Consider the following 24,958-nt stretch of genomic DNA (forward strand, 5'->3'; position numbering starts at 1 on the left):
CTCATATCTTCTTTTCATATTTCTAGTTGGCTTTTTCTTGTACAGTCAGTTCTGCTATAACGTGTTTCGTCAATGCAAATTGGCTGTAATGTGACTGAGGAATAGGGGAACGCTATTTCTAAAACACAAACTTGTGTTGGCTACAACACAATTCCATCGGTGCACAGAGGAGTTCATATCAACATCACATGATCATTTCATGGGATTTGTCCTGACCATGTGCAATGTTAGCACCAACAGAGGCTCAATTTTAGAAGAACTTTAACATCAAGAATGCAATAAACATTATAATGGAGGCCTGGGGTGATGTCAGTAAGGATGGCTTGCATGCAGTTTGAAGGAAGCGTCTCCCTGATTTTTTTCAAGATTTTAAAGGCTTTGATCTGTCCAAAGAGCTCCCAAGAATCAAAGAATATTGTGTTGATCTTGCAAAGCAAGTTGGATTTGAAGAAGTGGAGAGTGAGGATGTTGAAGAGCTGCTTGAGTCCCACTACGAAGATCTCTCTACAGCTGATCTACAACAACTTGCTGCTGAGGGGGAAGTGGAAGCTGGAGATGAAGGAGATGAAGTCCAGGATGCAGCACCACGAGGCCTTTCCACTTGTTTTATCTTCTATTGTGAGGGAAATTGAGAAGCAGTTGTAGCTCTTAGAGAACAATGATTACAATGCAGAATACAACAGGGGAGCATTTTGTGGAATAAAATCTTATTTGGCACCTTGTGAACAGCCTCTCCATGAAAGAAGGAAAAGGGTAAAGCAGCAAAAACTGGGAGTTTGTTTTAAGCCAATTCCCAAGACACAGCCAGGCAATGAGCCACAACCATCCATTTCTGGATTAGCTATTTTTCACCCTCACCCTCAACCACAACTATACCTGAAGGCGATGATGGTGATGATGACCCTCAGCCCCTGCATTAACTACAAAGCAACCTCAAAGCCTCTTCCTCCGTCAAGGCCTCTTGACATTTTTCAAGGTAAGATCTTAAATTTACTTTTATATCATTATTAGATATGAATTAAACATTTATTAAAACTGTTCTATCCTTTGTGTTAGGCCTTTGAGTGATAATTTTTGGTGGTCTATACCTAACTCCACTTTTCCCATAGGTCCTGCTCTTTCTATAGCGCAATTTTCCACAGGATCGCAATTGTGTGTTATAGCAGAACCAACTGCACTTTATTTTTTCCCCTCCTTATTCTTTTGTTTGTTATTTATCATATTTGATAAGGTCATTCGTCATAGAGTCTCTGCAGTATGGAAACACACCTAACCTACACATCCTGGACAATGTAGCCAATCCATGTAACTTGTACATTTTTGGACAATGCGAGAAAACCAGAGCACCAGAAGGAAACCCAAACAGACACAGGATGAGGGTGGAATTGAACCCAGGCCACTGGCACTGTGAGATTACAACGCTAACTACTGAGCCACTATGCCAATCTTCTGATCTGCTGCTCAACTTTGTGTAATTACATGCTTCTGCTTTATGTGCCATATTATCATTATTGTTTGGAGTTAACCAAGATGGTGGGTCCTCCTTGGAATTTTCTTACCTGTTAGATTCTATCTACTTTGCGTGTTCTGAAACATTCCCTTAAATGCCTGCAGTTCATTTAGAGCCAAATAGCATGGGAACAGACCCTTCACTGCAACCAGTCCATGCTGACCATAATCCCAAAGCTAAACTTGTCCCACTGCCTGCGCTTGGCTCATATCCTCCAAACATTTCTTATTCATGTACTTATCCAAATGTCCTTTAAATGTTGTAACTGTACCCACATCCACCACTTCCTCTGGCAGTTCATTCCACACATGAACCACTCTCTGTGTAAAAGTTTGCCTTTCATGACTTTTTAAAATTTTTCTCCTCTCACCTTAAAATATGTCCCCTAGCATTGAATTCCCCCACCCGAGGGAAAAGACATCTGCCTTTCACTTTATCTACACCCCTCATGATTTTATAAACCTCTGTTAAGTCAACCCTCAACCTCCTATGCTCCAGTGAAGAAAATCCCAGTCTATCCAGCCGCTCCTTATAACTTCAACCCTCCATTCTTGGCAACATCCTGGTAGATTTCTTCTGAACCCTCTCCAGCTTAATAATATCTTTCCTGTAACAGGGTGGCCAGAACTGGATCCAATACTCCAGAAGAGGCCTGACCAATGTTCTGTACAACCTCAATATAACGTTCCAATGTTTTGGAATCACATCCTTATCTGTTGATTTACTCTTAGATTCATACTCTCTCCCTTCCTGTCATGGTCAGTTTATCATTTCCCATATTAAATTTTACGCTTTTTCTTTTTCTCTACTGTTTGATTTAGCAGCTCTTCTCAAAGTTGTTCCCATGCCTCCACTATTTAGGCTAAGGGTAAGTAAAGTGAGTGAGAGGGAGAGTTTGAGCAAATAAGAATAGACAATAGAGAAATAGCAAATGAACTGAGCCGCTATTCTGCATTTGTTTTTATTGCAATGAAGACAAGTAGTATTCCAGAAATAATTGTAAATCAGAAGTGAAAGGGAGAGAATAACCTGAAACAATTATATTCACCAGAGAGAGGGTACTGAGAACGTAACTCAAACTAAAAGCTGGTTGCTCCGTTGCTGTTGTTTATCCTGGTGGTGCACTTTATATTGCTGCTGGTCATTGGTAATGATCAGATGCCCATACATGGTCAGAACATAGAGTATAGGAGGTGGGATGTCATGTTGAGGCTGTACAGGGCATTGGTGAGGCCTCTTTTGGAATTCTGCAAACAATTCTGTTTGCCCTTCTATAAGAAGAATGTTGTTAAATTTGAGAGGGTGCAGAAAAGACTTACAAGGATTTTGCCAGGGTTGGAGGGTTTAAACCAAATAGAGAGGCCAAACAGGCTGGGGCTTTTTCCCCTGGTTTGTCACAGGCTGAGGGGTGACCTTATAGAGGTTTATAAAATCCTGAGGGGCATGGATAGGGTGAATAAGCAATGTTTTTTCCTTAGGGTAGAGGAGTCCAAAACTAGAGGGCATAGGTTTAAAATGAGAGAGGCAAAATTTAAAAGAGGCTTAAGGCACCAGACGAAGTGGTCGAGGTGGGTACAATTACAACATTTAAAAGGCACCTGGATGGTATATGGACAGGAATGGGTTTATAGGGATATGGGCCAAATGCTGGCAAATGGAACTAAATCAGTTTAGGGTTTCTGGTCGGCGTGGATGGGTCGGACTGAAGTGTTTGTTTCCGTGCTGTATAGCTCTATGACTCTATCACCGTAATTCAGGAGTCCTCTGAATTGTAGAAAGTAACCTTGCAATAAAGAGGTTACAAACAGACCTTTTCCCATTAATAGATAAGAGTCACTCATGTCCAAATTGAAGTTGATCGACCCTCAACTGTTGCAATGTTGACCTTCCCCTTTCACTGGTGAGTTTCGAGAATGCTCGAAATCCATGATGTATCTTTGAATTTGAAAGTCAGACAAATATTGATCTGAGTGAGTGGTTGACATTGGTTACTTCCTGAGGGGAGTCAGAAGCCCGGTGTTATCTGGTGGAACCTGGCAATCAGTGGTCTGGAGCCAGCCTCACAATGTACTTCCAGGTTCAAATTCCCCTCAGCATGTGTGAGCTGATCTTGGAGACAGATTAGAACATATATTGGAAAAGATGACTGAAATATTATTCTTGGGCCTTGAATGTCTCTCATTGAAATATAATTACATTTGGTAATTAATTACAGTAAAAGAATAGCTATGCGCTGATAATTCCTGTCCAAAAGATTCATTAAAAAATTCTCAGAATGATAGAAGAATGTACTGTTCATTGAAGGCCAAGCTTGAGATCTGCAGTAGTGGGAGAGAGCATGACCAAGATATCAGATACTAAAGCAGTAACCAGACGCAGAAATCAGACTGGGGTGTGCTGGGTAGTGGGGCGTATGCTAGTTGTCGAGTAACATTTACAAAAGTCTTCAATTTGATATCACTGTGCCACAGTCTATCATGCACTGAAAGCTCCACACGATTGCAAACAAGGAGTGCATGCAAGCTCTGGGAACCCAGGCCAACAACTGCAGAGATTGCTATCTGGAAATCTCTCTGCCCAGTTCTCGTGAGTTCTCCAAAAAATTGTTATTGCACATAAAGTATTCACAGACACAATCAGATTGTCAATTACTGTTGAACAAGAACTGTTTAAGTTTTGCTCAGTTTACCTTTAGATGCCTTGTACAATTTCTCTGTATGCCACAATAATGACAATCTGTGAAATATAATAACAGCAAATGTATCTATTTCCAGGGACTTGCACATTTGGTGCAATATTCAATGAGAATATTTAATGAGATTTATGCTGCCAGTAAACAGCCCATTGATTACACAAGAAATGCTAAAATATCCTTAATACAGATTTATTGTGATTTTGTCTTTTTGCGCTTATTCATTACAATGGATTTGATTAAATCAGGCATATTAGCTAAATAAAGAAATTAATAAAGGTTATTTCTGCCTCTCCCACCTGGAACAAGCGAGAGGAATAGAGTCCTTCAGTACTTTAGAGTACCTATCTTGACGTGAGGGGTTAACATTTGAGTAAACATAAGAGAAAGAAAAAAGTGTAATACTTTATAATGAAACCTTACTGTTGACAAATTATAGAGAGTAAGATCGTGGCACTTTGCCATAATCCAAGGACTGTGGTAAACAAAAAAAAAAGTCTCATTTAGGGTGGAGCACATACCAACAAGTATGTACTTGTTGCGGTTTGAAAGAAAGGCTTTGACTTACATTATGTCTTCAAATCTCAGAAATTTCTCAACAGTTTCTATTTAATGAACTGCTTTGAATGGGGTGTGGCAGCCATTTTGCAGACTATACTACATGATCAGTTACTTGATAAAGAGCCAGTAAAATAGTCGTGTTGGAAGAGGTACAAAATATAACACTTTGGCTGTTTGTAAATGCATATTTGTTTAGGTCTGATTCTAAAAGGTGATGTTTCTCTTTGCTACTAAATGCCTGCTCCCTCATTCCATTTACATCATCGCGGACCACACAAAGGCAAGGATCCAAACTTTTCCAGCCAAACAGAACATTTAAACACAGGGAACCTGCTCAGTGCTCAATGGCATCTCACAAACAAGTGTGCAAATAACTAAAACTTCTTCTGAGCTTCTGGAAACAAAATCAAACTCAGTTGGTTTGAACAAACAGTTGTATGAAACTTTAGTCAGGCCACATTTGGAGTCTTGGGTGCAGTTCTGGTCACCGGGCTATGGGAAGGAAGGGGAGGCTTTGAAGAAGGTGCAAGGAGGTTTACCAAAATGTTGTCTCGATTGGAGTGTATTAACTATAAGGAGAGGCTGGACAAACTTGGGTGGTTGCCCCTAGAGTTTGAGGCTGAGGGATGATTTGATAGGAGTATATAAAATTATGAGAGGGCATGGTTAGGGTAGATATTCAGGGTCCTTTCCCAGAGGAGAAATATCAAATATTAGGTTTAAGGGGAGGGGGGAAAGTGTCAAGGAGATATCTGAGGAAAGACTGTTGTACAGATGGTGGTAAGGTACCTGGAACACGCTGAAAGGGAAAAGGTAGAAGTAAGTAGGATAGCATTGTTTAAAAGTCATTTACACAGACAGATGAACAGGCAGGGAATAGAGGGACACGGACCATGTGCAGGCAGATCAAGTTAGTTTAGAATGGCACAATGGTTAGCACTGACATGGTGGGCCGAATGTCCTGTTCCTGCCCTATATTGTCCTGTGTTATTTGTTCTAAATAGATTTGATATTTTAGTAGAATCACATAAATGATATCTGAAAATATTCTTCTCTAAATGAGCATCATTTCTCTTTATGTAGTGCAATATAATCTGAAATGTTTGATTCTCACCTGTAATTAGGTAGAAGATCAAAAGGAGATTCAGTGCAAGCATCAAGTCTCCTTGCAATTCATATGGCAACTAATTATATCAAAGTACCAATCTTTTGTAGAAAGTTAATTTAAGCAGCTGAATATCAGGGCCTCATGAACAAGTGGTGTTCTCATGCAAAGGTTTGGCATGTTTTTTGTGACAGTGGTACCAAGTATTACTTAATCTGGTGTCAAACTTAAATATATCAAGTGGGGAAAAGTTACCTTTTCATTAGGTAATAAAAGGTACTGACAAAAAAGATAACCTATAAATAAAACAACAATAAATGATATTAAGCCCACTACCCCAATACAATTTCTTCAACCAGTCACAATGGGATATTGGTCAAAGCCACAGACTTAGAATGTATATACACAGAGGCTGGATTTTCCGGTAGAGATGGGAAAACAGTTCTGCAATAGTTTCCTGACCCTTGAATCCCAAGCCCACTGCAAGGCCCTTTCACAGCGTGACGTTATCCGGGATGAAGTTGGGTATTCCGTTGCACAGCTGGTGAGTTCCAGGCGGACCTGGAAGGGGTGACTGGGCACTGCCTTTCCTGTGGCCAATAAAAGGGTGGTTGAGGACACCTTGGCCATGATGGGCCTGCTCACAAGCCAGAGTGATAGGGTCTCTGGCCTATGACCTTACTGACTGCTTCGTGTTAACTAGCCCATGAACTGGATTCCCTTAGCATCAACAACAGAATGACTGTGCCCTCAGGTCTAAGACAATGTTGCTACTCTCATCTCTCCCTTGTGCTCATTGCTGCTCTGATTCTTTTGCTGCTGACCACTGAAAGTCACTGACTTAAACAATAACACATTGACAATATGCAGACCTGTGTAAGCTGCAAACAGCACAGGTCATCAAATGCACTCTTCACTTCAACTCAGAATCTCTCACGTCGACAACATCTTGTTCAATGCATTCCTCTTTGGTACATACTGATCATGGAGCACTCTCATGCTGATACCTACTGACACATGGCTACGCCAAACACAAATGCTCCTCACATAACACTGGCCCTCAAAGCATTGGCGATATGGAACATGACTTGTCACCTTGTCAATTGGCACACAATACTTTGGTTGCCAGGGTGGTGCCAGGCAAAATGGAACTACATGAGTCAAGATGGGTGGTTCTCAAAGTAATGCTAGTGAGGGATTTCTATCTAGGATGCAGCATGCAGCCGGTAGGCCTGGGGGTGGGGTGCAGTGTCCATGGTTAGTGAATAGAAACTAAGATCCTGTTACAATAGGTGGCTGCCCTCAACAGTGTCCTGAGATGCCCTGGACAACCCCAAATCAATAGTGTTGCAGGGGAACAGCATGTATCCAGGTGCATAAACACTTGGAAACTCCAAAAACCATGTCTCAATATTCACCTCCTGTGAACTGGGTAAGACTGACAGTGGCTGCAAAGCTGTGAGAGGGCAAGACAGGGGAATGCCATGGTGTGGATCCAAATACACATGTGGCAATGAAGGTCAATGGTGGAAGGGGAAGGACTGAACTTTGAGGAAGCATCTCGGGTGCTGAGAGTGTCAGCTAACTGCTGGTCATGACAGCATTTAACTGTGAAGGCAGCAGATTGAAAAACCAGAGAAGATGGAAAGGAGATGATGACAAATCATGATCCTGGCTACATCTCGTGACTGTCTTGTGTTTCTTTCATGGGTTAAGTAACTGCAGTTTCAAACCCCCTGGGGTTTGTGCCTCTCCCAAATGGCTTTAGCAAGTTTCATTTAGCCACAGTCCCAAACTGCCTGGTCACCACAGCACCTGAGAGATAAACACCCCTGTGGGTATTCACATGGATAGAGAGTGGGCAGCACTGCGGGAAGAGCAGAGCAGCAGTGTATCGGAAAGAGGGGACAGAGGTTTCTATACAGTCCCCAAAGGGCTGCTCCACTCTGTTTGCAATGGTTGAGTTGGACACGTGGTGACTGGTCAGTAACCGTCTGTGGGAGTTTCCTGGAGCAACATGAGCTCCGGGCACTCTGGCAGGAGGACTCCATGATGCACATGACCACAGCTACACTCAGGTAGTTGAACACAAAATTGATCAGTTGTCACAAAAGAAGGCCTGTTTTATAGCGAGTGTGATGTGCGGAACTGGAGATGGTGAAAGCACCCACTCAGAGGTGCTGGCCATCCCAGTGTTGGCACTGTTTACCTCTGACACTGGGTGGCAAGTTGGTAGGAGGAGGCTGGCAAGACACCCCACCCAGGTGTCAGGACAGGATGGGGCAGCAAAGCCTGGGCTGGGCAAGTGGGAGAGGGGTCCCTGGATGATGGAGGTGGCCCTTACAGTCTAAGAACTGAGAGGTAAGGAGTCAGCCTTCAGGTCCACCAAGGATACAAGGGCAATAACGTACATACAATATCCCAGCAGAGAGGACACTGCTAGCAAAGGTAAAGGACTAATCAGCTTCTGGATGTTTAGATAAGTGTAGCCTTATAGCTTCATGTACAAAACATGTATACACTGAAATTTGAAGCAATGTATAAATATGTGAAAATGATTCAGTTGAGACACAATCCAGGTCTAAATCTGGCTAAGTTCCTCACACTGGCTCTTATACTCCTTGTGTGATGTCCTGCTGTTGGACTCTGCCTCCCCTCCTCCGGTACAGCATCACCATCGTGCTAATGGACTGCAGCAGGTTCAGCCTACGAGTGTGATTGCACACCACCTCAGCACTGAGGCCAATGCATCTTCTTCCCATCAGCTTTCCTCTTCCTCCTCTGCAATTTCTTCTCATCCAATTCTTCCTCTTCCAATTTCCCTGCTGTTAATTCCTCCTCGTTTTCCTCCTCTCCCTCTGGTAGTTACTCTTCCTCGTTGTCCTGCAGTTCCTTATGTGAGGAGAGAATACCGTCACTGCTCTTCACTGCACCACGTTGTGGATTGTGCCACATGCCTGGATCAACGGAGTAACCCCGGGCAGGGTGCTGTGGAGAGTCTGTGCAGAGCAGCCAAGGCATCTCAGACATATTTTACTCAGGCCCACGGCCTATTCAGTATAGATGCCTTGTCTGAAGGTATTTTCCACCACGTTGTGCATTGTGACACATGCCTGGATCAATGGGGAAACCCCAGGCGGGGTGCTGTGGAGAGTCTGTGCAGAGCAGCCAAGGCATCTCAGACATATTTTACTCAGGCCCACGGCCTATTCAGTATTCAGTATTCAAGATGCCTTGTCTGAAGGTACTTTCATATGTGGAGCTCCAACTGAGTCTGCAGTCTGGGGGTGAGCAGCCACCCATTCAGCGGAGATCCCTGATCATTGGTAATCCATTCGTGCAGCAATGTGATGACTGGCACTGGCAGTGTGAAAAAGAGAGTGTTGACTGCATGGGCATACCAGAGCACTAGTCCCTGTTACCTACGCCTCAAGTAGCTGCAGAGTCTGGAAACAAACCGTAAGCATCAGATTGAAGCTGATGGTGTGCTCAATGCCAATGGCGGTAAATGAGTCAGATCTTTGCATTTAACAGGAAACACATTCTGTGTAAAGGTTCCACAATGAACCCCAAGGGCAAGGGCTCAGTCTCCAGAATTATGTAATCATATTAAACAATACTCGCTGTGTTTACACATCATGTCACAGTTGAGTGAAACCACTTGGGATTCTTGAGTCAATTCCAAAGAGAAAAATATCAAGGCTAATTAAAACTGCAGCTTACTGATCAACGCAAGCTGCAGATATCCTGAATGATAAGGTAAGTTTACAAAGGAGACAATTTGAGCTGCAGAATAACACAATTCAATTGCTCTGAGGGAATGACAGGTGTCTACATGCCTAAATACAAACAGCTGAACTCTTGTAACATTTCTAGTTGGATGCCACCTTCTGTTAACCAGGTCTCATGGTCACAATGTCAGTATATCGCCTGCATTAAAAATTCAAGTGCAGAGAGCGTAGGAACTGCCAATGCTACTTTCTGGGATAACAAGGTGTAGAGCTGGATGAACACAACAGACCAGGCAGCATCAGAGGAGCAGGAAAGCTGATATTTCGGGTCTGGGCTCTTCTTCAGAAAAAGCTGTGGTGGAGCAGTGTGGCTAGGACTGCAGCTAGTTCTGGCTCACAGATCCTCAGTAGTACCATTGGAGTGTTGAACTGGAACGAGCCCATGGCCTTTGCAGTATCTAATAGCTTCAGCTATTTTTTCATATCACGTGAACTGATTTGGCTAAAGATTGCTATCTGTGATATTGGGGACCTCAAGACAACACGGAACTATATTATCATCTTGGCACTTCAAATTGAATTTAATTGCAAATGCTTCAGCCTTTTCTTTCACAATGAATTGCTGGGATTGCCCATCATTGAGGGTAGGGAACATCTATAGAGCATCTTCTTCTGGTTAGTTGTTTAATTGTCACCATTATTCATGAGTTGATGTGGCAGAGCAGTTGGTTTGTTTAATTCTGTCAATTGCATGAAACAATATCTCACAGACACCAACTGCTTAAATTACTGTTTTTTTAAATCTCAAATTGACTGAGGAAGCCAATGGTCAGATTCCCAGCACCTTGATGAAGTTTTCTGCACACACTTGAGCAGGAAACTTGGATTCCATTTAAATGTTTTATGTAGCCCACAGTGAATCACTGAAAAGCTGAGTTAACGTTTCGGGTCCGGTGACCCTTCCTCAGAACGGCAGGTGTGTTGGTTGTGGGTGGAGGAGGTTAAACTCAATATATTATTAATCTGTGCATCTCAATCATTCATTGGCAAATTCAGTAAATCACTTTTAAATTTTATCAACCAAGGGACCACTGGCAAGTTGTGAGAGTCCTCCTACATACAATCACAGAAAGCTCTTGCAAAAGCAATTGCTGGACAAAGTAGAATTGATTTATTTTATTTCTTACATTATAAAATTTGGAAGGAGCATCTTCTCAAATCATTAAATAAAAGTTAATGCCAAAAAAGGCTTTACTGCTATAGCAAACAATTATTTTCACTTGCACACCTCCGAATAAGATGTGTAAAAAATGATTCAAAACTCAGTAAATCAAAACTGAGCATTTTCCCATAAAAACACATCATTGCAAACAGATATATTGTTGTCTACTTGAATGCATTGAAAAGTCAAAAGCTTAATCATAAAATGTGCGTTTGTGAGAACTCAGGATTTTGATTTATTGTTCTAGTAGAATTTTCATTGTGAGAATAAAAGAAAAGTGACAGCAGTCAGTATTGAATGATAGGGAATATGCAGTCAACATTAATCATACAGCACAACATGAAAGTTAAACACAGTTTCAAATGAAAAAAAGCACATTTTATTGCACTTAAGTTATAAGAAAATAAAAATTCTAAGTGAATCAAACCATAGACACAATCCCTTTAACGTTTCTCCATCATGTCAGGCAGTTACATACTGTAAAGTAAAAAAAGTCTGAAATCTGATTTTATTGTTTTGTTTTAAAAACCAGACTATAAATTAACAGGAAAGTAAAAAGAAAAACAAAGTATCTAACTCAAGATTATTTAGTATACAGTGTTAAACCACTTTCACAGTTCATGTTGCATTGTGGATTTTGAATAATAATTAGGCAAACAATTTAACTGTTTTTGCCTGTGCCGCATTCAGTACAAAACATTTGGTATTGTTTCGTCAGTGGCTCATAGCAATAACTGTAACAATTGGATATTTCAATACTGTTTACACTAAGACTGACCAGCAATGACACTTCTTATTTGTATGCACATCACACATAAATTATTTGTTCTTTTGCATTATGTCAGTAATCTTAATTGTGTTTTTGACTGTTCCACCATAGTCCTCACAATGAAATTCTCCACAATACAGGCTGAAAGAGCTCCCATCTGAAGGAATGTGTTCAACATTGTTTGCAAAAAAAAACTCCAATGTAGCACATAACACTTCTCAACTTCCTTCTTGCAAGCAAATCACACTATGACAGTCTGCATCTCCTTCCTTCTTTCAGCCTCTCAGAGGCACAGTTGGCTCAAGTTTCAGTGGCAAATGCCTTTTTAAAACTCAAAAATCATCCATACTAGATCAAGTTTAGAACTAGTATGTGGATGTGAAATGTCACAAAAGATGACTTAGCAGCAAGTTATTTGGCCACTGGTATTACAGTACAGGGATGGGACAATTTTAACAAGTCCAAAGACTCATTCAAATAGCAACCTAAAGAACTCTTCCACCTTTGAGTTCTTTTAAGTACTTAGATCACTCAGGATAATTTGCCTCTAAAGAACTATATAAACCCTCATTAAAAGAATCTGGAAGCAGTGGTGAATAAATAGAGAAATATATGTTAATACTGTGACCGTTTGTTGGCAACATTAGGCTTATATATATATATTTTTTTATATATATATATATAAAAATTGTACAAAATTCACAGTAAGGTCCCAAATGTTGAAACCTGGAAAGACAAAACTGAGACATTTAGACAACCCAAGTCTTTAAGAAAACCAGCTCTTGGCCTGATAAGCAGCTTGTTTAAAACATAACATTTCAAATAAATTTTTTTTATGCCTTGCTGCTGAGAATCATTAAAAAAATAATCATTGCACTCGGCTTTGTATCAAGTCTTTCTACACAAAAACTGCCCAGAGTCAAAGGGAAGCCAGATATAACATGACAATATGTGCATCTGACCAAGTCAAATTTTGTCGATTATAACATGTCCTCCCTCACTCCCTTTCCCGGTGATCCTTAGGTCTTTGTGTCTTCATCATGCATCCTGTTGCCCTGAACCAACATCCTGTACCCACCAATGTCGGGGTGATGTACACTGAATTAACAGGCAAATTCTTAATCCATTTCTTCACTTCATGTCCACGTCAAAGTCCAATACAAGCAACTTTGTTTCTTCAGTCCCATTTCTGCTTCCTACTGCACACACAAGCTTTGTATTTGATGCTCTGATTCGCCAGACAACACCTCCACTGCCTCCACTTTCCAGTGTAACCAAATTTCGAATGAACTCTCCTGTTTTCAGGTCCCAAAGTTTTACAGTCCCATCATCTGAGCTAGTTATCACAAAGTTCTTGTTGAACTGGAGGCATGTCACAGCACTCTGATGTTTGTTAGGCCCTGGTGAAGAAAATAAAAGGAGGTGAATCAACAGGTCATGACTTGAAACTCTACATATCCTTATACAAAACAGCTAGGTAAGAACATAACTTTAATACATTACTGACAGGAAAAAGAATTCATACATCAAGACAAACTTCACACTTGTACTTTCATCTTCTTTGTGTGTGCAAAGAAAGTTGTGGCTCAGTCAGTAGTACTCTCATCCCTGAGTTTAAAGCAGTGGATTCAAGTTCCACTCCAGGACTTGAGCACACACATTAAAAAGCTACACTCCAGTGCAGCACTGAGGTAGCCAGAGGTGCTGTCTTTGGAATGTAACATGCCCCAGCCAATATTTGTCTTTCAATCAAGATTACAGAAAGAAATCACCACCTGTGTCACATTGCCGTGCAGAATTTAGACCTCTGTATCTGCTAGGCTTGCTACATGACAACATTACTACACTTTAGAAAACTCTTCCTGGTCTGTAAAATGTTTTGGGATACCTTGTTGCCAATGAAAGGCACTAATAATACAATTATGTTAGTCTTATTGCATGCAAATAATACAGAGATTGCCACAGAAATCAATGAACCAATGAAATCCAGTCATACCTGACTCAGCTCCCTCCAAAACCCCTAATTGCTCACCAGTTTCCAAACTGATAGTCATGATCCCTAATGAGATGATAACCGCAAATAGGGCCAAATGGCCTTTTCTATGTATGTTAACAATTCTGAGATTCTGGGTTGAAAGAAATTTCTGTGGACTGAAATTTTTTAAAAATTACAACTGTATTTTTTAAATTAAAACTGTAATTTTTTAAAAAATAAACCACCTGAAATGGAAGTATCAACATTTAACCAGAAGATATTCATTTTTTCATGATTGTGCAAGAATTCACAGTGAGCATGTTCTCAAAAAAGATAAAACTCTGAAGCCATCTGAAATCACTATTTAACTCCCCAACAGAGGGGATGAGGCTCAGACTTAGCTGCCTCTCTTCCTAGTCTGTGCCACCGCACTGGCACAGAGATCCAAGTCATGTCGCGCCCTGCTTGTTTTCTGCACACTCTTTCTAGTGAGGCCATGGCTCCTGTCTGTGGCCGTTTTGGGTCTAAAAGTATAGCCTTAATCACAATCCCCCTACTACTGAGCTGTGGGCTTTTCTGACTCCAGTCAGATCACCCCAGTGCTGCGGAAAGATCTGAGTTCCAACACCTTTGATCTTAATTCTCTCAAACTGTGCTTCCCCTCCTCAGGGCCATGGCGGATGAGCTACCGTGGCTCAGATTAAGTAATAGACTGATTAGTACATGCAATTTTACAAAATACTTTTAAGTTAGACTTTTTCAATTTATGTGAGGTTTCATGCAATGATCTATAAATTTGCAAAACTTTTATTAATTATATTCTGAACATTATTCTGTGGCTTGTTGTTATTTTGTTGTTGCATAATTGCACCCTAACATTTAAAACGTTAAGAATGGGTTCTACTGCTAAATAGTTTAGAAAACATTATTTTCTTTTTTTTGCCTCGATAATTTCTACATTTTTCTAATTTTTTTTCTTAAGCCCACTCTTTGGACTTTTATTCTTATTGGAAGTTAAGAAATAAAAACATGGTACTGAAATACTTTGCAACCTACATATATTTTCAAACAATTGAAACAAATGAAATCGCCTCTGTTTCATTAAAAAAAACTCATTACCCTACTTACTTACATATAAAATATGTCACGTACAATCCTTCCAGGAAGTCCTGTGACAAAGTGGTAATGTCTCAAACTCTGGGTCTGAAGCTCCAGCATCAAGTCCTATGCTAGGCCTTGTTCATCATGGAAGGGACACGTGTAACATGGCTGTGCAGGTTAATTGTCAGCCTATTAAACCTTCCCGTGTGCCTGACAACTGATAGTGAGAGTGGGGCAGTTTTCTCATCAGTCTTTGAGATGGCAATGATCAATGGCAAACTTCTGTACTGTTTTACGCAAAAGTGCAGGCTAATCCAATGGAAGTCATGCAGCAACCCTCAAAAATCAGGATAGAAGAAAAGATCGGTAGTCAAACTCTCAGTTAAAGTTTCAGGATTTGCATGGAGTGCAAAGCAAAAAAGTTATCGTGACTCCATATAAAATAGCAGACTGGCTTCAACTGGAGAGCATTAAGTCCAATTTTGGAAACTGCAGGTGCAAACAAAATTAGTAAGAATGGTTTCAGAAATGAGTGACTTCAGTGACTTGAACAGATTGGTGAAGCTGGAGTGTTTTTCTTCCTTTGCACAAGAGAAGGCTGTGAGGAATTTGATTGAGCTGTTCAAAATCATGAGGGGTCTGGCCAAAGTCGATATTGAAAAAACTGCTCCCATTGGTGGAAGGACAATTAATGGGGCTGAGTGAAGGACTAGAGATAATAGATCTTTTCTTTTAAACACAAGTGGTTGAGATCTGGAACACACTGCCTGAGCAGGTAGTGGAAGTAAATTCAGCCATGCTCTCAGAAGTGAAATGGAATTAGCAACTGACAGGGATATATTGTAGTCCGAGTTTCCTTGAAGACCTATCTTAATTGCTCATGAAAAGTTCTGATATGGTGCAACAGGCTAAATGGGTTCCTACAGTGTTGTAACCAGTTCATAAATCTGATGATTTAACAGATGTCTCTTAGGCATCCATTAAGTGGTTAAATCTAGTAAGAGAGATTCATTTCAAGTGTTCCCTTCCTCCACTAGCCAAGCTGGCTTTAACTGCTGACAGGTATTGTGCACAGTTACACTGCACAGTGGTGTAACCTGCTTTCCAATCAGATTTGTATCAAAATGTTTCATTTCCACAACTGAAAAATTCTAAAGTTTCTTAAGTTAACAATACATTTTATTATGAAGGTGGGTAAAATTGTACACGTGCTGAGAAGTACAACTTAATAAGAAATGAGCTATCTAAATAAAAGTTAATGAGTATTGATAAATATTGTAGCCAGTAACAAACATTTCAGATTGTCCACAGTCCTCCAAGCACATAAAATTAAGCAAATGTTAGTTTCAAAGAAGCACGGTCCAGATTTTGAAGCAAGGCACCTTGACCTGATGCGGCATGTTTAGGATTTGAGGTGTTTTGCCAACATAGTTGCTGGAAGTAAGTGCTGAAAACAGTGCATTGAATGTGACTGGTCATCTGGGACTATTGTGAATATCAGGGCAAACAGTAGATTTCCTTAACTAATAACATTAAAATATTGAGAAAAAACAGAAGAACTCATAAGGTATCACAGAGTCAATCAGCATGGAAATATGCTCTCGGCCCAACCACTCTATACCGACCAAGTTTCCCAAATCAAATTTCCTACTTGCCTGCAGTTGTTCCATATACGCTAAACCTTCCTCATTCATGTAGCTATTCAAATGTCTTTTAGATGTTGTAACTGTACCTGCATGCACTTCCTCTGGCAGTTCATCCCACACACATACCACTGTGTGAGAAAGGTGTCCCTCAGGTCCTTTTTAAATATTTCTCCTTTCACCTTAAACCTGTGTCCTCTAGTTTTGAATTCACACACCCTAGGGAAAAGATCTTTGATATTCACCCTATCTATGCTCCTCTTGATTTTATAAACCTCAATAAGGACACCCCTCAACTTCCTACACTACAGTGGGGGGAAAAAAAAAGTTCCAGCCTATCCTTAATTCAAACCCACCAATCCCAGCATCATTCTGGTAAATCTTTTCTGAACCCTCTCCAATTTAAAAATATCCTTCCTATAACAGGGCGACCAGAGATGTGCACAGGTCTCCAAACATAGCGTCACCCAGTGTACAACCTCAACATGACACCCCAAATCCTATACTCAATGGTCTGAGCGATGAAAGCAAGCATGGTAAATGCCTTCTTAACCACTCTGTACTTGAACATTTAGGTCTCTGTTTGGCAAGATTACCTAGGTCCCTATCATTAACTGTGTAAGTCCTGTCCTTACCAAAATGCAATACCTCGCATTTGTCCAAAATAATTGCTATCTGCCACTCCTCAGCATATTGGCCTAATTATCAAAATCCCTTTGTAACCACAGATAAGTTTCTTAATGAACACTTTTTCAACTTGAAAGAGGGAGGAAAATCAAAGATTGCACCAAGGATAAAAAGGACAGTGGCTGAAGGGTGACCTGACAGAAGTTTATAAAATCATAAGAGGCATAGGTAGGGTAAATGCCCAAAGTCTTTTCCTTGGGGTGGAGGAGTCCAAAACTAGAGGACATAGGTTTAAGGCGAGAAGGCAAAGATTTAAAATGACCTGAGGGGAAACTTTTTCTACACAGAGGGTGGTGCACGTATGGAATTAGGTGCCAGAGGAAGTGGTGGAGGCTGGTATAATTACAACATTTAAAGGGCATCTGGATACGTATATGAATAGGAAGGATTTCAAGGGATACAGGCCAAGTGCTGACAAATAGGGCTAGGTCAAATTGGGATGTCTGGTCAGCACTGAGAAGTCAGATCGAAGAGTCTGTTTCCATGCTGTATGACTATGATTCATTAAGCGAGATTTGACACTTTCTTAAAGTAACCTAATACAATTCACTTACAATTGTTCACATTCTTGGCAAAATATTAACCAACTAAAATTTTGTTTAAAAAGCTGTACCTATGCTGTTAAAGTTAAATTTTCTGCGGTGAGCTTAAATGGACAATTAATGCAGTTCATTCATGAAAATCAAGTGACACTAGGAGTGGAGCAGTACAGATCAGTTTGCTCATTACAGGGTATAATTGCTTTGCTACGAATGAATGTTGATTTGGATATGAAAAACAGTGCGCTAACCTCAGCATATCCTTTGACATGTTTATGGATGATATGAATGAATTCATTGCCTGTCATCATGCGCTATTTACAGTCGATGCATATGACATAATACTTGCAGTTGCAAAATGAGATTTTGTCAGTTTACTTCAAGGGAATTTTCCTTACATATTTTAAGATATACTTACCAGCTGCTGACAGTTTGGACTGACTGTATTAACATGATATTGTAATGGAGGTTGTGTAAACGTGTTGAAGCTCAAGAGTTACTGAATTTATTTTAATGAAATCTTTCATACAAATGTAAATATTGAACCTTGTCAGTGTCAATGGCTCATTTCACTCAACTGGTGAGTTTTTGATCAGGAACACAAAAATCCGCAGTAGGATTACAGCAAAGATCAAATTGGAAACTCCATGTCAGACAAGGCTTAGTAAAACACTGTTCAGTTCATGTACCCCCTCAGTCACTGGGAAAATATTCAGCATATTTACAATTCATGGAAAATTCTCCCTTCTATTCAACAAAATCACTTCTGCATTTGGTTGTTTGGCTCAGCATTAAGTTACCATTAAAACACTAAATAACCCAAGATTATAGTCAAAAACTTAAAGTGAACTATATATTTGAAGGTTACATTAAATTAATCAACTTATGCTTTGAAAACTGGCTTGGAGGGTATAATTACAGCATATTATTCAAAATAAATGCACATTACATGACATATGTATACTTTTCTCTACTGTTGAGTTAAGCCTTTAAACTTAAAACAAAATGCATTTAGACATGTTCACAGATGATATGAATGAATTGAGATTCATTGCCTGTTATATGCACTATTTACAGTTCATACATTGGAAGTATATCAAATGCAAATTAAAGCAACCAATGAGTAATTTTAAATTCTAGTAACAGTTAGAAGAGGAAATATGGCACCATGTTTGTGCATAGAAAGCTCTCAAACTGCAATTTGATGTGACTTTGGGTAAAAAATTGAGTAGACTGAAGCCATTATTTTTTAGTCCAGGTTCTGTTCTCTAACTACAGCTTCCATGCCACTCCCTGGCTATAGTGCGCTTACAGTTTTGGTTCCATAACTGACTTCTGAACCCAACGATGCCATCACCAGGACTGCCTATTTCTATCTATTTAAGATCACCTCTCTCTGTCCTGCCTCAGATCATCTGGGAAGGTCTCAGCAGATTGGAAAACTGTGAATATAAATCTTTATTTGAGAAAGGAGAGGGACACAAAGCAGGAAATCACAGATCAGTTAATCTAAATATCTGCCATTACTAAAATGCTATAATTGAGTAGCAAGGCATTTAAATCCAAACACAACCAGTGTCAGGAGTGTTGTGAAAGAAAAATCATCCTTGAGACACTTACTAAAGTTCTCTGAGATGTACAGCAGAGTGGATAATGGGAAAAGAGTGGATGATATGACCCAACGGTGCTGCATAAAAGGTCACTTTGCATAAAGATTGAACTGGAGTGCTGAAGGTAATACATTACCATGGATGGAGGATTAGCTAATGAATAGGAAATAGCGAAATAGGTCATTTTCAGATTGATGAAATGTTAACAGGTGGAATGCCACAGGGATCAGTGCTGGTATGTCTCAAATACTTATGATCTGTAGTAATGACTTGGGTGAAGGGTCTAAGTGTATTGTAGCCTATCTTGCTATGACATAAAGATGAGTAGGCAGTTGAGCGTGCAAAGGTATATAGATAAGTCAAGAAAATGGGGAAATTTTTGACAGTCTAATATGGGAAAATGTGAGGTTGTGCACATTTGGTGGGAAGAATTGAAAAAGAGAATATTATTTAAATGGAACAAAAAAAAACACTGACTACTGTAATACGGGGAGTTCAGATGTCCTTGTACATGAATCACAATAAGTTAGCAAGCTAGTTCAGCAAGTAATTAGAAAAGCAAATAGAAATTCGCATTTATTGCAAGGAGGATGGAGGATAAAAGTAGGAATGTCTTGTTAAAACGATATAGGATATTGGCGATTCTGCAACTAGAGTGTATAGTTCTGATCGCCTTACATAAGAAGGGTATACTTGCACTGAAAGCAATTCAGGAAAGGTTAATTGGGCTGACTTCTGGAATGAAACATTTGTCTTATGAGGAAATAAGCAGATTGGGCGTATATTTACTGATTTTAGAAGAATGAAAGCTGACCCTATTCAAACATAATGATTCTGACAAGGCTGGACAGAATAAATGCAGGGAGGATATTTCCTTTGGTGATGAAATCTAGAATCATTGAACATCGCTTAGCAATAAAGGGTCTCTCACTTAAAAAGGAGATAAGAAAACTTTGGAGACTTGGTCCTAGAACAGATTCAGAGCTGACTTAACCAGATTTTTAACCTACAAGAGATTGAAAAATCATGGTGGTGAGACAGCAAAGTGAAATTAAGACAACAATCAAATCAACCATGGGCATTTTGAATGAAGGAGCTGTCTCAATAGACCAAATGGCTAACTCTTGCACCTATTTATTACAACTTCTTGCTTAAAATCTCACCCATAGCTTTGTAGCCTACTGGAACATACAAACACTCTGATTGACAGACCTTTAGCTCTATACCTTACTTTTCTACTTTAAGATACTGTTTAAAACCTTTATCTTTGACTAAACCTTGGTCATCTGACCAATATGTCCTTATGTGTTTTGGTGTCATATTTTGTTTTATAATGCTCCTGAGAAGCATCTTGGGATGTTTTCTTATGCATGAGCATAACTTGTTACTACCTTTGACAATGATAGAGGAATAAATGTGAGACACATGGATTTAGAGTAACTTCCCTGCTTTTGCTTAAAATAACAATTTGAAGATATTCTTATGAAACTTGAACAACATACAGGATTTACGAACACTATTAGCATTTAAGACTGTTTAAACAAGTCTTCTGTAGAAACTCACCTTGTAATGTTTGTAAACACTGTCCTGTTTTGATGTCCCAGATTTTCACTGTGGAATCTGCATTTCCAGAAACAAGTGTGTTGTCCTTCAGTTCCATTCCACTAGTTAATGACTGATGTCCCGTTAATGTGTGAATACAATTCCCAGTCTCCACGTCCCATACGCGAATAGAGGTATCAAGTGAGCCACTTACTACATGGATACCATCAAACTACAACATTAAAGAAAAACACCATCTTTAAAATTAGAAGGGAAGCAGCAGTAAACAGCATTTTAATGCCTGAGCCTCCACAGCCCACTGGGACAAAGAATTTCAAAGATTCGCCATTCTCTATGTGAAGAAATTCCACCTCAACTAGTCCTAAATGACCTGCTCATTATTCTGAGAGTTGTCCTCCCAGGTTCTCGATCACTGGTCGATGGCCATCTTTGCTGCAACTACCCTTTTGATTCCTGTTAAGAACTTTGTACATCACTTCACTTCACTTCTCACTCTTCTCAATTCTACCAAATACAGGACCTGTCTTTTCCTCATAGGATCATTCCTCCACCCCAGAAATCAATTTGGTGAAGCTTGGTTGCACTCCCCTCATACTTTTCCTTAGGTAAGGAGACCAAAACAGTGCACAATTCCTCAGACGTAGTGTCACCCAGCCTCAATGTAATTGCAGCAAGACATGCTTATTCCTGTACTCAATATTCTTTTATGAAAGACCAATGTACCATTTGCCTGCTTAATCGTTTGCTGTACTTGCACGTTAACTTTTAGTGATTCATAATCAAGGATATTCAAGTTCCCTTGAAATTCAATACTCTTAGCCTCTCACCACTAAATACATACTGTATTTCTCTTTCTCCTACCAAAGTGGAAGCTCATACGTTTCTTGACATTGTACACTGCCTGCCATTTTTGTTTACCCAATAAGCCTCTATAAATCTCCTTGAAACATCCTTGCATCCACCTTACAATTATAATTCCATCTGGTGTGTCCACTTAACTGGAAGACAGCTAATGTATAAATAAATGCTGCCAGACTAAAAAGGTCCTGTAGGAGACAGTATCCATAACATGGTAGAATTTAGCATTCAGTTTTGAGAGGGATGAACTTGGGTTGGAAACAAATGTGCAAAGCTTAAATAAGGGTAATTAGACAGAAATTATGGCAGAGCTAATTGCAATGAACTGCGAAAGGAGTTTAGCAGCAAAGACAGCTGGGGCACAATGACAGACTATAAGAAAGCATTTTATGGCTCACAGCACAGATATGTCTCAAAAGAGGATTCTAGAAAGGGGATAAGCTTACCATGGTTAACTATAGATATTAAGGGTAGCATCAGATTGAAAGAAAAAAAAAATCATACAATATGATAAAAGTTAGTAGTAAGCTAGAGGATTGGGAAAGTTTTAAAAACCAACAAAAAAATGGAAAATTAATTAACAGGGAGAAGAAAAACTTTCAGGGTACATTTGCAAGTAATGTCAAAATGAACAGTAAGAGCTCTTTTTATAGTAATGAAGAGGAAGAGAGAGATCAAAATTAACGAAGGCCCCTTTGGGAATGAGTCTAGGGAAATAATGACAGAGAATCAAGAAATACTTTGTATCAGTCTTCATTGTAGGAGCTAATTATAACCATTTGTCTTTCTGTAATGGACAGAGATGCTTGTGGTCCTTTCTGAACTGTGGCGAATTATTTATCGAGTACACCAATTTCTACCTCCATAATTTTGCTAGCTTCCAACCTTACCTCATCTCTTTTGCTGCTGAAGCCCTCACCAATGACCTTCATTACTTCCAGACTTAACCAGGATCTTGTTAAAGTAGTCATCTATATTCCAGCCTCTGTAAACTTGAGATCATAAAATACTCTACTGCCTATCCCTGTGATATATCAAATACTGCTTGCTGACTGACAATGCTTCTCAGTTGAATAACACTGATTTTTAAAATTCTGTTCCTCGATTCCAAATACCTGTTTGTGGTGGCCCACCCTATCTCTATATACCCAGTATACCTACAAACATCTAAGATGCCTGCGCTCCTCAAATTCTAGCCAATTCAGCATTCCCAATTTTAAACTCCAACATTGGCAGATGCACCTTCAGTTGCCTCAGTCCCAAGAATTAGAATTTCCTTTGTGAATCTTTGTAACTCTTTCCTCCATTCTCAGTACATACCTCTTTGACCAAGGTTGGGAAGCATTCACGCAGAAACATAATTAGAGACTAAACATACTTGACCGGAAACATTAACTCTTTTTCTCTCTCCAAGGATGCTGGATGGGCTGCTGAGTATTTCCAGTATTTTCCGTTGTTATTTTAGACTCCTGACCTCTACATTATTTTACTATTACCATTGCTTAATCTTTATTAATTTTACTTAACATCATCTCTTGTGGCTCAGTGGTGTGTTTTGTTTTATAATGCCTTTTTGAATTACCACAGTATGCTTCAAAGGTCCTATATAAATCTGTTGTCACAACAACTTCCAATCTTTAATCCAAACATCAGATGCAACTCCCTCCTGTCTTATTAACATGAAAATTTTGAGTGAAATAATGTCAAGGCCAATTATCCGAACAATCCTCTTGTATGTCAGTCACTGAACAAATGATTGTGCTTGGCTCTCATCTTAGTTGTTTTCTCATTCATGACTACAACTAGGGTTTTCTTTTCCATCAATTCTGTCTGTATGTTATTCCCTGCCCCTTGAGATTAAGGTGTCCATAGATGATTTGTGTCATACATCTTTAATTTTCTGCCTCACGATTTTAGGATTTCGCTTGCACACTTGTTTGTATTTGGGCATCTCCCTAGATTTCCAGAAAACTTGAACAATGTCAATTAGAATAAGAATGAAAATCCAGCACACTTAATTGGAGTTTGGCTAATACTCACTAATAAATGTTTCAGAAATGCACAAAAGAAAAGACTTCAACTAACTTCATGGATGCATAAGGCGTATCTGAGAATAAACATGAATCTGACTTTAGCACTGCAACGGCTTCTGATTTACAGAGATTGCAATAGTCTTCAACAAATTCCTCCCATTTTTAAAATTAGGTTTTAAAATCATTTAACATTTTTCTGGGGTTTACATACTACTCTGGAATATTTTACAAAACATGTGGTGTAAGTTTACATTACAAAGATATAGCAATTAAATAAATGCTTGAGGATCCATAATAAATCATCTCAGCTACCTGCATGGATCAGTCATGCCACACACAAAACTGGACAAAGCTTAATTATATGTCCGTACATTTTAGAATGTAGACTAGTTATTTTTGATTAAACACTGCTCTCATTTATTTTAGCAGAAGCATACATTTCTTTAACAAGCATCTGCACCTGCATATGACACAGCAGGTTTCTAAAAATAACTTTGGGATGCTTCCGGGAGCAAGAACATCCAAATAAAAATGACACACCCTTGAAGAACCATTTGCCATTTAATTGATACCCAACACTGCACTGGCCTTTCTATGTGACCTCAAGTTGAACAATTAGCTAATTGTTCAACCATTTAAGCAGTTATATTCATCCTTAATGCAGTTTGATGCCAATAAAACTCAGCTGTACCATGCTGCATTCTTAGTTCAAACAGAACTCAGAAGCAGCATTTTAATATGAGCAAAGGCAGCATAAGACAGTGCATGAAAACAAGTCTGTAGATTTTGATGCAGATTGAGTGGATGGGGCTGTGGCTGGACTTGGGAGGTGCCCAGGATAATTTATTTGCTACTTTATGTTTCTACATTGCATACTACTTGGAGGAGTTCAACTTCTGTACGGAAGTACAGCCTTAAAAGCAAGATCACAACTCTTCAGGCACAGCAAAGCATATGTCTACCAATTTTATGCAATGTGGAACCAAGTACAACATGACACACCATGTTAACTTCAAGACAACCATCAGCTACAGAATTCCTCTTAAAACATATACATATCCATACATGTCTTTGCACTTAGGTATGGAGATGAAAGCCAAAATGCTATGAATAATTATTTCAGTCTCTTACCTGTAGTGAATAGACCCTGTTAGTGTGTCCCTGTAGTGTATGTAGACAGGTTTCTGTTTCAGGGTCCCACACCTTAACCATGAAATCATATGCCCCACTAACAACTCTTCTTCCATCATACTGTACACATCGCACAGCTGCAACATGACCCATCAACACATGTAAACACTGTCCTGATTCAATGTCCCAGACACGAAGAGTAGCATCTCGAGAGCCACTCACAACTCT

General features: G+C 39.5%; 1 protein-coding gene across 9 annotated transcripts in view; it reads right to left on the reverse strand.

Moving 5' to 3' along the window:
- Nucleotides 1–11,177: 11,177 nt before the first annotated feature.
- Nucleotides 11,178–24,958, reverse strand: part of fbxw7 (F-box and WD repeat domain containing 7) — a 327,970-nt gene continuing 314,189 nt past the window's right edge. For all 9 annotated transcript variants that reach the window (XM_059645310.1, XM_059645305.1, XM_059645295.1 and 6 more), the window contains 3 exons: nucleotides 24,731–24,956; nucleotides 20,709–20,919; nucleotides 11,178–12,990 (listed from right to left, as the gene is read on the reverse strand). In XM_059645310.1, the coding sequence (XP_059501293.1) occupies nucleotides 12,722–12,990; nucleotides 20,709–20,919; nucleotides 24,731–24,956 (706 nt within the window). In that variant the 3' untranslated portion in view covers nucleotides 11,178–12,721. The remainder of the gene's footprint in view (nucleotides 12,991–20,708; nucleotides 20,920–24,730; nucleotides 24,957–24,958) is intronic.

The sequence above is a fragment of the Stegostoma tigrinum genome, chromosome 1, assembly GCF_030684315.1.
Source record: "Stegostoma tigrinum isolate sSteTig4 chromosome 1, sSteTig4.hap1, whole genome shotgun sequence".
Lineage (NCBI taxonomy): Eukaryota > Metazoa > Chordata > Chondrichthyes > Orectolobiformes > Stegostomatidae > Stegostoma > Stegostoma tigrinum.